General features: G+C 54.3%; 1 protein-coding gene across 1 annotated transcript in view; it reads right to left on the minus strand.

The window, feature by feature from the left end:
* Positions 1-1,957: 1,957 nt before the first annotated feature.
* Positions 1,958-17,403, minus strand: part of Atp10a (ATPase phospholipid transporting 10A (putative)) — a gene marked incomplete at its 5' end in the record, with an annotated part of 122,111 nt that continues 106,665 nt past the window's right edge. Inside the window, 8 exons of the mRNA XM_023704656.1 lie at positions 1,958-2,714; positions 2,859-3,046; positions 3,467-3,571; positions 3,649-3,729; positions 5,751-5,951; positions 10,589-10,714; positions 13,515-13,591; positions 15,890-16,217. Coding sequence (XP_023560424.1) covers positions 2,108-2,714; positions 2,859-3,046; positions 3,467-3,571; positions 3,649-3,729; positions 5,751-5,951; positions 10,589-10,714; positions 13,515-13,591; positions 15,890-16,217 — 1,713 coding nt within the window. The remainder of the gene's footprint in view (positions 2,715-2,858; positions 3,047-3,466; positions 3,572-3,648; positions 3,730-5,750; positions 5,952-10,588; positions 10,715-13,514; positions 13,592-15,889; positions 16,218-17,403) is intronic.

Below are 17,403 nucleotides of genomic sequence, written 5' to 3' on the forward strand. Positions count from 1 at the left end.
AAACGTGGTGCACACGTGCAATGGGGTGTGCCTCAGCCGCAGAGAGGACACACTGGAGCCATTTGTAGAAAAACGGGTGACTCGTGAGACCACGATGTTAAGGGGAACGCATCACACACAGGGGCTTCTCTGAGATACCCATAATAAGTGTAAGGGAGAAAATAAAGGACAGTGGGCACAAGGAGCTAGACCTGGGCACGGAGGGAGGAGGAGGCTGGGAGGGTGAGGTGCAGCGCATGCGCCAGCAGCGCCCCAAGCAGGATGTCACTGCTGCGTATTGCAAATACATGGGAGAAGGACAAATGCTACACTCATCTCCTTGTCAAAGCTAGTTGGCTGTGAAAAATTATTATAAATTTTCTTTTTTTGCATGACTAGGGATGGATTCTAGGGCCTTTGCCCTGAACTACATCCCTAGCCCTCTTTTTGTATTTTTTTTGGAGATGGGCTCTGGCTCAGCCACTGAGTTGCCCCGGCTGTGCTCGGACTTGCCATCCTCCTGCCTCAGCTTCCCAGAGTGCTGGGATTATCGGGGTGGGCAGGGCATCTGGCTACTGCAGGTTGCTCTGCGTGCTTGTCATCCCGCGAAGCCGCTGACTCCCGAGGCCACCTGCCATGCTTACTTCTCTAAACTGACTCTGGCTCGAGTATTCCTGGAGTCACCAGGTGGCAGCACCCTGGCTAAGAGGAAAGACGTGCTCTGTGAGGCTGGTGCCCAGGGCAGGGCTGTGCGGGAGCCGGGGCCTCGGGGTCTCAGCCACACAGGTCACACGCATTTCAGTCTGTGATCATCCTCAGAGGACTTCAGTGAGCTACAGACCTGTGCAGTTGTCTGCGCTGAGCAGACCAGGTGGCATCGGTGGAGGGAGACGGTGAGCACGCTGTGGCCTGTGGTCCCTCAGAGGCCGCCTCCAGCCCCCTTCTGCCACCCCCAGCTGGCGGAGGACACTCTTATGTGCCTCTAAGGGTCCCCTCCTCAGCCCAGATCCTTTGGGGAAAATGTACACTTCCCCTTCAGGTCATCTGCCCCTGGCTCACCAGTAAGGGGTCCAGAGGCTGCTGTGGGACCCATACAAGGCACGGCTAAGGGCCGCTGGGCTGGCACGTGGGTGTCAGAGTCCCTAGTCTGGACAAGCCGTGTGTGCAGCTGTGCTGTGTGGGGTGACTTCGCCAAGAACAGATGCTGCCTTAGGAAAAGAAAGCAGCAGAAGGGGCAGGAGCCCTGTGGCTCAGTCTGCTTTGTGCTGCTAGAGTAGAGGATGCAAGGACAGGTCACTCACCAAGACTGGAGGCGCACGCCCTCACAGCTCCGGGGGCTGGAAAGTCCCGACGCGAGGGGCCACACAGTGCCTGGCTGGTGCATCACCCAGCCCCTTCCTTCAGGGTCTGTGAGAAAGTGCCGGCAGGCTCCTGGCCCCTGCTAGGTCACACACAGACCATCCTGTACAAAAGCAGCAGCCAGACACCCTCTTTACAAAGTGAAGGTTGTTTATTGCTTGTGATGATTTTAACAGGCAAAACGGTACCAGGCTGGGGTTGTCATGCCTACAAGGTGATCTTTACGAAATAAATGCCCACGGACAACTGAGTGCTGGAAGGAAACTCATGTGTCAGTTATTTTTGAGGGCTCACTTCCCCTTTCTGGATGAAGAGGCGCCACCAACAGCCCCACCCCTGGTTGGTGGAGGGTCTGCCTTGGGGGCCCCGGGCCCCGTGCTCCTGGCCTCAGTGCCTGCACCCACCTGTGTTCACTACCCTTAGTCATGCATTTCTAGCCGGAGAAAACAAAGGTCACACACACTGAAGAAAGAAGTCATGTTGCCTTTTCTTACAAAATGAGATGAAAAAATAAATTTAAACACGCTTTTCAAGTGTTATGCTTCTTTAACCTTTATATATACATACACATATATATGTTAAAGCTCTTTCTCTTTATCATTATACTTAGAACTTTAAAAAATAAAGTTTTTGGGGGTGCCTCTCATTTCCTGTGTTAGTCTGGAAATATTTAAAAATGTATCTCCCTATAACTCTTCTGTGTATAAACATAAATAATCCTAACACCTAGGTTATGTACCTAGAAAGGGCCTGTGGTCCCTTGGCTGACCTAGAAGTAGCCTGCAGCCTGTCTCTGCAAGCCAGACATGTCCTGCTCTGGCTGCGGGGGGCTGGACAAGAGCTCACCACCCCGCTGGTCCGTATGTAAACTACTTCTGGAGAACTGGAGGACGCTGCCCAGCCCGCTGACCAGGGACAGGGAGGACACACAGCCCAGGGATCTGAGGTTGGGCAGGCTGAAGAGGGACCCCAGGGGAGCTGCCTGGCTTGTGCCAAGGGGCTTTCTCTGGTGATTCCCAGCACACTCTCCTGGCACAGCCTCCCCGGGTAGGGAAGACCCTGGGGACCCCATCCAGCCGTGTTCCCTGAGCGGTGCACTAATGTCCACTGCACTGGGCTCCCCGCTGGCATTGGGAGAGCAGGCTGGTGGCTGCTGTGCATGCTGGGAAGCGTGTGAGGCACAGTCCCTAGCGAGGGACTCCTGGGGGTACCCGGCGCTCCCTTTGGAGACCTCCGCCTTTGGCTCTCTTGGGAGGTGTCCCTGAGCAAAGGTCTCTTGGGGAGTCTTCAGGGTCTTGTGGCGTTTCTTGGCCAACTGGCGTCCCAGCTGCAGCTGAGTGGGGAACAGGCTTCCCTGGAGAGCTTTGAAGAACAACCTGGAAAGACACAGAAGGAGCAGTCAGAAGCGGTGGCTGCAGGAGGTGCCTCGGAGCCTCCTGGGGGTCCCCAGGGTGAAGCCACAGCAACACACACATGCCCAGGCTCACCCAGGATGTGCAGGTGCCGCCTCTGATACCCACCTGGGCAGCAGTGCAGTGACAGGTGTTATGAAGCAGAGCAAGTAAAACACGGGGTCTCCCAGTAACGTCTGCATGGTCCAGTAGGGGTTAGATGGAGGATAGCAGGTCGCACAGGCAGAATTATAGATCAAAGCCACCGTCAAGAATAAAAGGATACTGAAGCCACATGCTACCCAGTTGAGCCAGGTCTGAAGGGGAAACAGAGAAAAGGCTTCTATTTCAACTAACAAGTGGTAACAGTGATGGAGGGGAAAAGGCATCAGTCATTTGTGAGTGGGTGGGAGGTCCTAAGGGCTTAGTGAAATCTGGGGTCTTTGCTGCAGGTGGCTGGTGGTGCAAGGTGAAGCCTTGGGAACTGGCTGGGACAGGGACAGGAGAGCAAGATGGGAGAGGGCTGGTGAGGGACAGGCCCAGGGACGGACAGGTGGCAGCAGCTGAGAGCTGCCTGGGACGTGCGGGAGCTCCAGGCCAGGTTGTCTTCATTCTTGTCACAGGGGCCAACATCTGGGACTCCTGTCTTCCAAGAAGTGCAGCCTCGTGGAGCTTGCGGGAAGCATGGGGCCTGCAGTGACGGCCCTTCGGGAAGGGCCCGTGCAGGCAGCTCATACCCAGGTCCTGGTCTCGATGCCCAGGTGCAGGAGGAAGGTGAGCAGCGCGATGGCCGTGATGGGGGTGCCCCAGGTGAACACGTCCACGTCGGAGTCGTAGTAGGCCTGGAAGACAGCGGCGTCGCATGTCTGCGCGCTCCCGCGCATGTGTGCAGAGTGAATCACGCCGCGCGCCAACTTACCAGGTAAGGAATGAAGAAGCAAACCAAGCTCTGGAAGGCGGCATCGACCATGTTTAACCAGAAAGCACGCGGACGATATTCCTGGGACACAAAAACAAGAATGGAGATTACAGGGAGGCAGCCCGCTCCTCGGAGGATGTTTTCTGGGATGCCAAGGCCCTTGACAAGGCACCAGAGGAGAACGTGTGTCTTAGGGCTTCGGGAGGGGTTGGGCCCCAGATAGTGATGAGAAAGCAAATGCCCGTGGAACTGCGAGGCTGAGCGGGAGCTGCTGCACCCCAGTCAAGCCGAGTGGTCACAGGCCAATGTGAGAGAAAGTACTTTCTGATGACTAGCAAGTAGGTGGGAACATTGCGCCGCAGCAGGAAGAGGAGAGGGCAGGAAGAGACAAGAGCCTGATGCGCTACTTGGCCCCTCCGACACGAGCCCTTCTGTTCTTTCCATGTTCTACTTCGCCCGGGTTTTGCGGTGAGCCCTTCAGAAGGATGCTTAAAAGCAGTTCTTACATTTTTAAAGTCAATGATGATGTGTCCTGTGTTGAAGCCAAAAAGCAACTATAATTTGGATTTGGTTTGACTGCGGCCCCCGCAGGTTCACAGATTGAAATTTAATCCCCACTGGGAACTACTGAGGGACAGGGATGATCTGCCCATGGAGTTGAAGGATAAAAGTATCAGAGTGGATCCCACACTGTTCGGTATTCACGGCTTTGTAAGAAGAGAGACCAGAGGACACAGCCGCTCGCAGCTCCTGCCTCCTGCCGCAGGGCCTATGCGACGCTTCCAGGCTCTGCCAGCAACACAGCTGTCACAAGAGGCAGTTCGGCTTCCTCATGTCTCAGGCGGACTGCAGCACACCTCTTAGGAAACAGCCAGCTTCAGGTCTTCCCTTAGAGCGATGCCAAGCAGACCAAGACAACTATAGACCCATGGGCAAAATGACCGTGCCCCGGGCAAACTGAGGTTGCATCACTTGGGTAACCACATTTGTATTTAACCCTGCTAAACTGCAAGTAGCTAGCACGGGATTCGCTCTGCAGGAAGCACAGAGGGGATGGAAGAGCGGCCACTAGACCCCCAGGGAAGTGCTGGCGACCTCCCCCTGCGGGCCACCTCACTCTGCACGACACACTTGCAGCCTAAGGTTGGCTGGCTGAGGTGTGAAGAATGGGACTGTCCTAGATGCCCAATGTCAAGCTGCACCTGCCTGACCCCACGCAGCCTGCTCCAGTGTGGGCCAAATGTCAGGGACACCAGTGTGCAAGGGAACCAGTTTGGATTTGGAGATTGCTGTAGGGAAGCGAAGGTGCCATAGTCTTCTTGCATGCACAGAACGCAGACTTACCAAAGAGAAGTACTCGGGAGCGAGCGCTGCTTGAATGGCTGGCTGGAAGCAGCGGTCACTAGTGTGTCTACTGTAGGGCTGATGCTAGCAAAGCGTAACGCCAGTGGTTTGACGGTCTTCCTTATGGGTTTGTCTTCATTCAATTCCCATCAAAAAGAAGTAACATTTTGGGGGCTTGCTCTAGAGCTTTCCTGCCGAGCCTTAGCTGTCTGTGACTGACTTGGATTCGGGGTCAGCTCCCCTTGGGCTCTGGAAATACCAGCCTGTGAGGGCTTTACCTCTTACATGTACTGTGCGCTGTGGCTGGGTCCGCAAAGGTCCGCATGTGTGTGACAGGCTGAGTGCCCAGGGTGGCACCACTGGAGGTGGAGGGCTGTCAGGATAGGGGTCCAGTGGGAGGTCCCTGGGGTATACCCAGGAAGGAAAGGTGGGGCTGAGCCCCTGGCTCCTGGCCTTCTGGATCCTGAGGTGGGCAGTCAGCTCCCCATCCCTGCTGTCTGCCACAGGGCTGGAGCCCAGCTCTCCCCTTTCAGAACCAGGAGCTATTTAAATAAACTTTCTCTCTAACACTTAAATGTTCTCAGCAGCACCACTGCCACCACTCCAGGGGACACAGCGCACTACCGAGACCAGCAGACCACACTCGTTTTCCTTGCCCCGGGCCAGCTCCACAGTGAGCCAGCAACTCTGCCAAAGGCATCTCGGAGACAGGCCACCCTGAGAGGGTGGGGGCTGGTGGGGCAGCGCTCCGAGCCTACCTCCCTCTTCTGTCCGCTCTTGTAGAGCTGCGGCTCCAACAGCAGTGCATCTGCCGACACGTCCTTGTCTAGCACCCCGGTCACCAGCTGGGGCAGTGATGAGAAGAGCAGGTTGAAGAAGATCAAATACCACTGGTCGATCATGGCAGACGCCGAGAAGCCACAGTAAAACTGGAACCAGAACAGCAGACCCACGAACATCTGCAACCAAGGAAGAGACACCGACTCAGGGTATCCTTTGCTGCCCTGGCAGATTCCCGCCAGAAGGATCTGACAGTCCTGCAGTTTTTCTTTTTAATTTTTTATTAATTTTATTGAGAAACAAATAGTAATGAGAAAGTTTCAAAACAAGATAGTAGGACAGTTACAGTAATTAATACATTGCATATTATTGTCTTTGTAGTAGTTATTCATGGTACAAGATGCAGACATGATAGCCTGTCCAAACACTATTAGTACAAATCTTACTTCTCATTGAATTAAGAGAAAGTAGCTATATGTCTATCCTAACTATTTTGTATATACAGATACCAAATGGTCCTTCATTTATATCCCCCTTTTCCATTTAGTTTTGTCAGAGACGGGTATTCCATTGCCATTTAAATATTGTAGGTGTGTGAAGCAGCAAAATAATCCAATATAGTTCAGTAGTCATAGTGGGTTATCCATAGGACTGTGCAGACCTCAAAAGTCATCTCTGAAATTGCTGGGCTCCAGACCTTGTTCCCTGCTCTAGCCGTACTTTCTACCACCCTCTTTGTTTTCTAGTAAAGATAAACTCCCCAAGTTGCTATGTCTTCCAATCACAGCTTGGCTGTTGGCCTCTGCCACTCCCTCCCCCCTTTTCCCAGCCGTCTCTGGTCTCCTAAGCCCAAGGAGTGGGCAGCAGGAACTTGTAGCTCCCAGGAGCAGCTTTGGGACAGAGAAGGTTTTATGCCTGAAGAGATGCAGATCATTAGTGTAAAACAAAACGAAGATTCCATGGGGCAGGCTGCAGCTGTGGCTTTTCTCTAGGACCGCTGTGCCTTTTGTGGCCCCAATGAAACCTCCCTAGGGCTGCACCCTGGTCTCCCTTGTTAGTCACCTTCCTTTTTCAATGAGATGGTTACTGACTTCCACGGAGCGGAGGACACAGAAGCAAGCCCGTTGGCAAGGTGCCGAGGCCAGCAACACTGACCTGACCAAGTGTTGCTCCACCCTGGTGCGCTGCAGGCTGGAGGGAGGGTGTTGACCTCCGACCTTGTAGAGATCCTGCTGTGCTGAGAGTGGAGGTGGGCGGGCCGAACCACCTCCTTGCACACAGTAGGAGGGTGACCAAGAGGGAGGGATCGCTCCCCAGCACTCCCGAACCTCCTAGAACTGATGGCTTTCTTGAGTGCTACAAGCAGGCATGCGGCAGCTTAGCAGTCTCAAGCATAACTTGGATCTTAAATGTTCCCTCGATGGCCCACACATCTAACGTTTCCCAGCCTGTGATGTTCCAGGGGGTGCGTCGGGTGGAAGGAATCAGGCCATCAAGGCTGGAGCCCGAAGGGGGCCTTGGTCTCTGGTCTCCTCCTTTCTTTGCTTCCTGGCAGCCATGAGGTGAGCAGCTCCTGCTGCCACACTGTGCTGCCCTGCCACAGTAGCAAAGGCCACCAGGCTGAGCTACCATGCACTGAGAGTTCTGAAACCATGAGCCACAAGAAGCCTTGATTGCCACACGCTGCTAGCCCCAGGGATGCTACCATGAGGTTCAAAGCTAACACAGAGAACACCCTGCCGTAGGTCTGCAGAGCAGATCATTCGGCCTTTGCTGCTTTGGTGTCCTTGCGCACTACCCAGGCACACCGGTGACACTCAGCCATATGGCTGCTGAGAGGATTCATGGGTCTGATGACCCAGAAGTGCTCCCTCGAGCTCCCGACATGCGGCCAGGTGCTCCCTGCAGCGTGCTGGTGGCAGCCAGCAGGATCGTAATTTCACGCACAGCCACCATTTTGCCATCCGGAGGGGACCGAAGTTCCAAGATACAAAACCACAGGGCCCAATGTGTGCAGCCACAGGTGGGCTTCAGGCCAGGCCCAGGGTGGTCCATGGACGCTGCCAGCCAGCCCGGGCTTGGGTCTGGGAGTTGCGACCATCTAAGGCTTTGACCTCGATTCAGCCTCTTAATCTCCCCAAGCGTAGGCTTCCTGTGGGCTGTTCGTTGTAAAGAGGAGAAGAAACGGCAGGCTCGCAGGGAAATGAAGGCAGCTGTAAGCCTTCCCCTCCAGCTCTCCCCCTCCACGCCCACAGCCTGCTGCGGACCTCTCACTGACTTTCTTTCTTTCTTCCACCCACGGCTGATTTTTCTCTCCCATACCTCAGCCTCATGAGTCATCAGTGAGCAAATGGAGTCGGGGAAAAGGGGAGGAAAAGCACCTGGATAACCGAGGTTTTCTCTCCCGTGGTACCAGAGAGCTCCATTTCTAAGCCACTGTTGCTATGGAAACCTTTCTTCTCCACTCTTTATTGGAAAGGAAGGGCAATTTATTCTTAAAACTAATGAAACTCTTGTGCTAGGAGGCAGCGTGATTATCCTTGAGCTCCTCGCATAGATGGGTGCTGTCACCAAGGGCCTGCAGCTCACGTGGAACACACATGGCTGTCCCTTCCCTTCCTGCACCCTCTGACAAGGATGGGCTCATCCCACTTGGCAGGAGGCGGTGTCCACCCTGGTGCCCACTCTGGGCTTTGCTCCAGTCCTCTGTGTTGAATGGAGTGACCTACATCGTTACTGCCACTCAGTCCATCAGAGAAATTTTAACTGGGAATTTCAGAAATCAGCTAGCTCAACTCCTAGTGTTTTCTTTGTTTTTCAAATTAAATAAAATCTGAAGGCAAATACATAGGGATATCCAACTGCTAATAATCAATAGGAGTTTTCAACTTTACAAAGCAATATGTTTTCAGCAGAAACTTTGCTTTGTATGTGGATCTTAGCTTAGGTGAGACGTGTGGCCAAAGGCTCTGTCAAAATTCTGGGCAGTGGGGCCAGGGAGGCAGCTCAGTGGTGGACAGCTGGCCTAGCAGATGTGGAGTTCTGCAGCCTTGGACTTAATCTCCAGCAAAGTGTGCATGCACACAGACTCAGAGGTGTGCACACATACACACGCGTGTGTGCACACACACAAGTACATGCATGCACGCACACATGCATGCACAGAGGTTGGGCATTGGCTTAGGGTTCCTAGACAAGCACAAGATCATTAGGGACACCGCAGAGGCTCCGCAGCATGTGGGTTGCTAAGCTATGGTGTTAGGTAGGCTGCATGCATTGTCCGAGTCACAACTTTCAGTTGTTTTCAGCTTGTGATGGGTTTATCAGGACAAAACCCCCTTCATAAACCAAGAAGAATGTGTAACTTGCTTAAGATCGCACTGCTTACAAGGGATGGAAATGAGGCTGGATCACTCTTCCCAGGGCCTCAGAAGCCTGTAAGCAACTGCGTCGGAGGCCTTGCCAGGCTGGGGATTCAGTGCTGGGACAGCAAGGGCAAGAGCAGGACCATGCAACGTGGCCTTCCCTGGATGCAGCCCAGAAAAGAGCTCACCTGACTTAACTTCCAGGGAGAAAGCTATCCAATTAGACACCCTGACCTATTCTGAGCATCTGTACCCATTTGCTAGAAGATGTTTTGAAAATCAGGCAGGACAGTGGGTGGGAGGCGGAAAACCAGGTGTCAGCCCAAAGAACAAAACATTCAGAACACAGCCAGGAGGTGACTGACGGCGCCTGGTGAGCACAGACACCCTGTGAGATTGGAAAGAGGACGCCTTTGATTATTCCTTTTCAGAACGGTACTAGATGGCCTTGAGGCTGACATTTGTTCTGGTGCTGGGAGAGCTAGACCCGGGACACCACGCTGCAGGTCACGCACCCCGAGGTCACTACTTTCTGTCCTTGTTGGTACACTGAGCCATGTGCTATATCAGAGGCAGAGCCAGGACCGACAGCCTGGAGGGTGCTCAGCAGAGCTCTGAGAACTCTCTTCCAAGGGAGCGGGTTCTGGATGGGCTCGCTTCACTTGGCATGCGCCAAAGGATGCGTTCCGGAAGCTCCACAGACAGAGAACTCAGATTAAACATTAAGACCCATATGGAATAGATCCAGCACGTCTTGTGCTCACAGGTCGTAATCCAGATTAGGTTCTCCAGGTAGGACTGTCCAGTCTAGGTGCTGTGGGGCAAATGCGGTATGGAAGGAGTTGGCCAGCAGAGGGCGCAGCTGTTCTGCTGGCCCACAAGTTTAAAGGTCCCTGTTCCTGCCCCAGCAGGGGACTTGCCTGTCAGACCCAGTGTTAGTGTGTCCCTGCCAGCTGCCTTTCAGTATTGGGATCTGAACATGTACAAGAAACCTGATACCAGGACTACCAAATGCATTTCTGTTTATCCTTTGATCTTCCCTGATGACTCAAAGGGAGCTGTCCCTCTGTGGATACCCTACAGCAGCAGGCTCCTGAGAAATGTGGACAGTAGTGGAGAGCTTAGAGCCATCCGCTGGTGACCGTGGCATGCCCAGCTTACTGGCTGTGTGACCCTGCACAAACCGCTGGCTTCTGCTGGCTTCGTGCTACTTCTCATTGGAGAGCCACGTGAGCTTTTGTGGGGTTCCTATTCCGTCGCTGACCTTCCAGGGCAGAGGCGCAGCTACTCTCTGAGCACACAGGGTGCAGTCAGGCCAGAACTAGGGGACCTTCATTGACACCCAGGAGGGCAGAGTGGATGGGAGGCCTCCGGGCCTCATTCTGTTGGTGTCCCCAGAAGCCTCAGACCTTCTGATTAAATATGTTTCAAGCCCAGCATCTGACACCTACTGTGTTTTTGTAGAAGAAGTAGAGCACCATGTTGGCCAGGCGGGAGTAGCACCAGTGTCCATGCACGATGAGGAGTCTTTCCAGGTAGCGGAATTTCGGCACTGCAAAGTCGCTGGCCATCACTGCCTTGAAAGGGAAAGAATTCCCATTACTGGTGATGTCTCCCAAAGCGCAAACTCTGTCTTGTCTCCCCCAAGGATGAGTCACAGCGTGGAGGGAACACCCAGCCTCAAATATGTGGAAGGGTGGCTTTGCCATAGGCTTCCTTATGGTCTCTTTCAATTAAAAACACTCTCACACACACTTTTAGGGATATCAAGTTATAGAGTTAATGGGAGGCGTCTGACATGAGACCCATAATTGATGCGCTTGGAAGTTTTTGCTCTTTTATTTCTCTGTGCTGTTCATGGACTGGCCGAGGGGCCAGGAGGCATGAGGTCAGCCCGCCTTTTCAGCCCTGTCTGCCTCTTGCCACACCCTCCAGCTGGGTGAGCCAGAACTCCATTTCCCGGCAGCCGAGGCAGATGTTTGGCTCTCCTGGGAGGTGCATTTAGGCTTGCTTTCTCTACAAGAATAAATAGTTGTTCTACTGCGGTTTTTAGGGGAAAATGACAAGAAAAAATTTTATGTTCAGCATAGGTACAGCTTGCGCTCATAAGTTTGCCACCCACAGCTGTCTGTGTCGGTAGGTGTGGCGACCCCAAAGGGCCAACGGAGGCCCAAGCTTTGTGTGTCGCTGCCCCTGTCCCGCCTCCAGCCACGCAGCAGCCCTGCCGCACACTCTTCTCCTGCCCCAAAAGCTGAACATGGAATCCATCTGCCTGCCTCTGCCTCTGCACAGTGCCTCGGTTGGCCACAGGCAGGAGTGGCTCAAGAGGCACAGGTCGAGGGGAGGGAGGAAGCGCCTCTCTGTGGCTTGTACAGCGTTGTCTGGCTTCTCTATTTTCTGCAGTGAAAGGTGAGTAGGGCAGTGCTTGCCAATCTCATGCGCAAAGAGACTCGACAAATAAATGCCATTTCCATCAAAGACCCTAATGTGGGCCCTCATGTTGGGTAGTGGCCTGGCCGCTGCGTTCTTCCTCAGTTAGGGCAGGAGCACAGGCCCCTGCCAAGGGATCTGCGGCTTCAGCACGGGCCCTGCGTGTGGCTGGGAGCTGGAGTGACTTCAGGGTGGGATGCTGGTGGACCGTGCCCGCTCACTGAGGGCCTTCCGAGGCTGTATGCTAAGTGATTCTGCCTCTGCCTCTGTTCTAGCTACTTGGACTTTCCAGCAACTACAACCCAGTGGCAGGTCTTTTATTGCCATGGCTGTGGCAGCGCAGGTGTCAGGGGTCGTCAGACTGGTCACATCTGCTATCCTGGTCCCCATGGAATTTCCAGAACAGGACAGAATTTGTAAAGGCCATTTTTCCCAGAGTGGTGGACAAGCTTTGCATTGGGGGTGGCTCTGGAGGTGGCACAAGGGACAGAAGGCTAGAGAGCCGGGTTTCCTCGCGAGTTCTCAAGCTCAGGATTCCTCCTTCAAAGACTGCCTGGAAGTCTGCCTTGGAGGCGGGTTAGTCTATTTTTATTCTTGCGGGGCTGGGAATGGAGCCAGGGTGCTCTGTCGCTGAGCTGCCCACCCCTTTCACAACTGTGCCTCGGAGTGAGTGCTTTGATGGATTCCACCAAGGGCAGGCATTGTGCCTGGTGGCCTGTGGGTCTCCAAGTCTGTGGGGTCCTAAGTAATAGGACAACAAATGAAGAATGAAAGAACACGAACACTTTTAAGCCCTGCCTGCACTGATGGGAAGAGGCACTGAGACAGCTGGCCGCGTGCTCTCGGCAGCTGGTTGGGAAAGCCCACGGCTTCCTGCTTGCAGGCCTGTGCAGCCCTCTTCCATATCTGAGTGGTCTGAGTCTGCAGGTGCAAACAACGGGGGATGGAAAATGGGGGGGGACTGCATCATGGTGAGCAAGTCCCCAATTCCCAACACAATGTCGTGACTGACAGCGCAGCATTTGTCTGCCACCAGCACACACTAGGAGTCATCCAGTCACACTCTAGGTGGACGAAAGGACACGTCCAGGACAAGGGTAAACACCATGTCATTGCACACCAAGGGCTTACACACCCAGGGGCTGTGGTGTCCGTGAGGTCCTGGAACCAGTTCCTCTAGACCCTGAGGACCAGTCCTCCTGGGACCTTTGACCTGCCTGAACTTTATGATCAAGTAATAAAATTAGCAAGCCACAGGCCTGGCACAGAGCAAGTGCTTAATAAATACTGACTTACTGAATGATTTATTAGTACATAGTGGTTGACAGCCTGAATTTTAGAAAAATGCTGAAAAAAATCATTCCTAAATTGTCCATCAAGTTCAAAAATGGTATGATCCAAACTTGGCCCAAAGGTGGGAATCATTGCATGTGACAGCCAGAAGAAGCCCATTGTTAATTAACTCATGCGTTCCACCTCTGGGACAGTAAGCACTGACAAAGTGACAAGCCACGAGTGCAGGCGCAGCTGCAGGTCTGCCCCGTGCACAGCACAACAGCTGGCTTCCACGTCTGTAGCGACATTGCTTCCAACCGCGCCGCAGCACTGCTGGTGCTGAGGAACCGTAAACACCAAGCGCTGCCTGGGCTGGGCCCATCAAGACCCGGGACGGGGCGACGCCTCAGCGAGCCTTGCTCTGACCCACTGTTGCCCAGAGTGTACTCGTGCAGACACAGGCTGGCGTGCTGGCTGCACAGCGCTTCATAAACATGGATGTGGTTTCCTCATCCTACTGGTGGTTCAAAATGCAAGGATTTGTTGTACTGAAGGCCGAGACCTGGCTGTGCTACGCAGGCCCAGAGCAATGCCAGGGCAGCTTCATGGCGTGGTGGGACGAAGTCAGCCAGCGAGGGCCACCGAGGCCTCCAGGAGGCCTGCCAGTCTTACCTGCATGCCTTCCTGGCCTGAGATGCCCACGCCCACATCGGCCACCTGGATCATGCTGACGTCGTTGGCTCCGTCACCTGGAGAGAGCAAGCAGGGAGCGCTGTTGGAGTGCGGACACAGAGACCCAGCAAGTGGCTTGGTTCTCCGTGGGGTCCTAGTGGACAGGGCCAGAAAAGCACCCCAGGGAAGCTGGGGAAAGGCTGAGCGGCACCCAGGCCGGGAGAACTGTGGTTACAAGAGACCACGGTGAGAAGTCGGGACTGCTGGCCACGCGTGAGGCCTCACACCACAGGCTGGCAATCTGTGCCCTTGAGACAGCGCTGGCCTCCACTCCGACCAATCCCCAACAAGGCGTCTGGCCCAGTGGGTACTGTCACCTCATCCCCATCATGGTCACAATGACTCAACTACTCCAGCCATGCGTCCAAGTTTACGCTGATTCACACCCACATGTGCCATTTGCTACACTAAGAGGAGGAGGTTCACTCTGCCTAGCAACTGCGGAGGCCCTGCCATCCACAGGTTACCCCGCAGCGCGCTCACCAGCCCAAGCCCCGCCTTCTGAGCCTGCGGCAGAGAGAGCTTCTCCCTCCCTTCAGGGTGTCAAGAGACAGATGTTTACAAGACAGGGTCAGGGAGAAGCAAGCAGAGGCAGACAGGTCCCTGTCACTCAGTGACAGTGATGGCTGTTGGAGGTGGGTAGCCGAAAGCCCGACCACAGGGCACATCCAGGACGGACCCAGGATCAAAGGGCAAATGTGCGAGGTCAGAACACTCTGGGTAGCTCAGGGACAGCTCCTTCCTGGGGCTTTTCCTTCACTGGGTTAAGCCTAACACAGGTGGCCAGTCAGTGTTTGTCACACTGAAACTGCGAAGCAATAAAAATCCCGCCAGCTTCCCCAGAGTGTCACACTCAAATGAGCAATGGCCTACAGAGATGCTTCCTGCAGCATGAACTGCTGGCACTGAGAAGTGCTCCCACCTCTTGCCTTCCCTTTCTCTTCTGAGAATCTACTTTGTTTTGTATTTTTTAAGTAGCCAAGGTTTTACTTCCATTTCTTCAAACAAATACCACAGACCGATAGCTATGGGGTAAAGCCAGGCACTGGTCAGACCACAGAGACATGGTTTACAGCTTGCAGCTCGCGGGCCTTTCCAGATAGGGCTCGCCCTGGTGTTCCCAGGGCAGACTCAGATATGCAGAGAAGGAGGGGGCACAGTGGGGACACAAACTACAGACTCCTCAGTTCCCGACTCTCATAATTGCTCGGTAACTCTGAAGCTCAGTCCGCGCACCAGAAAGCAAAGATGCCCACGCAGTCTTTCCTGGGACATCTCTGCCAGATCAGGACCACAGTCCAGTCCCCTCCTCCCGAATAACACCGGGTGCTTGGGTGGGCAGGGCCAGGTCTCCGTGGCAACCACGGCTCAGAGAGGGATGCTCTTCCCTCCTCCACCTTCTGGGGTGCAGTACTGGCCTCCTGCCCTGGCTTAGGGACCTATGAGGACAAGGTGGCGCTTCCTTTCTCAGGAAGGAGGGGCTTCCACATGCCTTCTCTGGCGGCAAGCGTTACACTGCTTAGTGCGTGATGACCCGTTGGTGTTCGTATGCTCTCTCAGGGCCAACTTTCAAGCAGGTGGAGATCCTGCTTCAGCTGGTACCACTGTGCTCCCCTCCATTCACTGTGGAGTCCTTCAAGTCCCTGAACTTGTACTAGGAACTCTCCTGACTCAGAAGCGGGAGAGGCTGCCTTAGAAGACACGTGCTCACCACGCCACTGCCGAGAAGCCTGGAAGACTCAGAGACAAACAGACCACACGAGAAGAAACAGCGCTAGGCACGCAGTTGCTAGTAAAATGATGAAAACTCATGCACCTGTTCCTATCCCAGCGTCATTTACCTGTGTGATGCTTATCTCAGATCCATCAGCAATGTAGAGCTGCAGAGAAGACGCGGGGATTCTGGCCACTGCTGGCTCTGAACCTTACAGCACTGAAAGACGCCAACCCCAGGAACCTCTCCCTAGCACCTTTCCTCCAAGTGGGGCCGAGCGGGAGCCAGGAGAACCAGCCCTTCAGTGTGGCTGGGTTGGGCAGGTCTCCACTGTCCTGTCGCCCAGGAAACAATGGGAGCACTGCCTGCCTTTCCCTGCTAGCGCTATGTTTTTGGACCCAGGGCCTGAACCACAGCTGCTACCATTCCATGGTTTTCCAAAGTAAGTTTTTAATAGGCTGCCCATATTATCAGACTGCATGTGGCTTTATACGTGGGAAAAAAGTAAAACAGACTTTGCCGTTTGATGTCGTTTGATGTGTGGAGAAGTACGGAGACTCCAGGCTGGCCCGCCCACCAGCTCGCCTCCCCGGCCACTCACCAATGGCCAGGGTCATGGCTTTGAGCTTGCTCCGCACCAGCTTCACCACCATGCTTTTCTGCAGCGGGGTCGAGCGGCAGCACAGTACGGAGTGGCACTGCTTGGCGAGGGAAAGGAACTTGTCTTCCAGGTTCTTCTCCAGTGCATAGGCCAGGCTCCGCCCATCGATCACAAGGCTCAGGCTGGGGCCCAATGCAGGGGACTTGGAGGTCGAGCCGAGAGGGAGGAGCCCCACGCTGACGTTGCCTTCGGTCTTCTCAGGGGCACTGCAGGGCACCCTAGACTGTGCATAGCGTAGGCACTGCTCGAGGAGGGCCGCACATGCTTCCTGGGCGGGGCAGAGGGACCGTCAGCTGGGGTGAGCCAGAGCCCAGGCACCACCTCTGCAGGGCACCCCCAGCTGATGCTCCCCACAGGGGCCGGTGGGGGCGCCTGCTCTCCCGAAGACCATGCTGCAAAACTGGGGAAGGATGGCTCTCTGCAGAGGGAGAATCTTGGTTTCCCCGTGATCCCCTCAGTCACCCTGATCCAGGGCCTGGGCTGGGGTAGACCTGCCCCCGCAGGAGCCGGCTGTGTCATCGCTGTTGTATAGTGACTACTTTGTCTGAAGGAGCCCGGCTACCCACCTGTCTGCTTCGGGACCCCCTGGCCCAAGCCTCTGTCCTTCCTATTTCAATGCCAACGTAGAGCCCAAAGCATTTTCAAAATCTTTGTTGAGATTTACTCCTAAGGAAATGTGGTTAGGAGCAGTCTCTCTAAAATTGCCACTTCTATCAAAAAAAGGGGGGAAACATAATTTATTTGGCCACATCCTTCCAGGAGTGGATTGAATTCCCGAGAGGAGAAGCTATGGGGAAGCCTATACTAGAGATCAGGGGCAGGAGCCAGAGGCCCAGGAAGGACGATGGTTTGGGGACCAACAAGCCCCGCAGGAGGACTGAGGGCCCTTGGTCCTCTGGGTACAGCAAGCACACTGCCTTAATGACCTCCTCCCTGCAGCACAGCAGGCAATCGAGTTCCAGGCGAGGCTCTCCGGGGAGACACACCTTGAAGGCAGACACTGCGCCTGCGCATCATGGACTGAGCCACGCTGTGCAAACTGGGGACAAAACAAGCACACGGGGACAGGGTAGAAGTCTGACACACAAGGGCGCTCACCCCAGCTCCCACTTCCCTCTGGTGGCCCTGGGCATCAGGGATGCCGAAGGAGCTCAGCATGGAATTTAGTAAGGAGCACTGAAGGAACACTGGTCCATGAGCACACAGGTGTGCGGTACTCAGGCAGGGTGTGCACTGGGGAGAAATCAACTGTGGATATGGAAAAGCTTGTACTACTCAAGTTTCTGTAAGTCTAAAAACATTTTAGACATAAGGCTTGTTTTGTTTTGTTTTGTTTTTTTAGAACTCATTGAATGGGTTTAGGAACACAAAGGGGATTACAGGGAAAATCAGTGAACTCATAATAGGTCAATAAAATTTATTCAACTTGGATGGAGAAAAGGATCAAAATAAAG

Source organism: Octodon degus, unplaced genomic scaffold (genome assembly GCF_000260255.1).
Source record: "Octodon degus isolate 3935 unplaced genomic scaffold, OctDeg1.0 scaffold00199, whole genome shotgun sequence".
Classification (NCBI taxonomy): Eukaryota; Metazoa; Chordata; class Mammalia; order Rodentia; family Octodontidae; genus Octodon; species Octodon degus.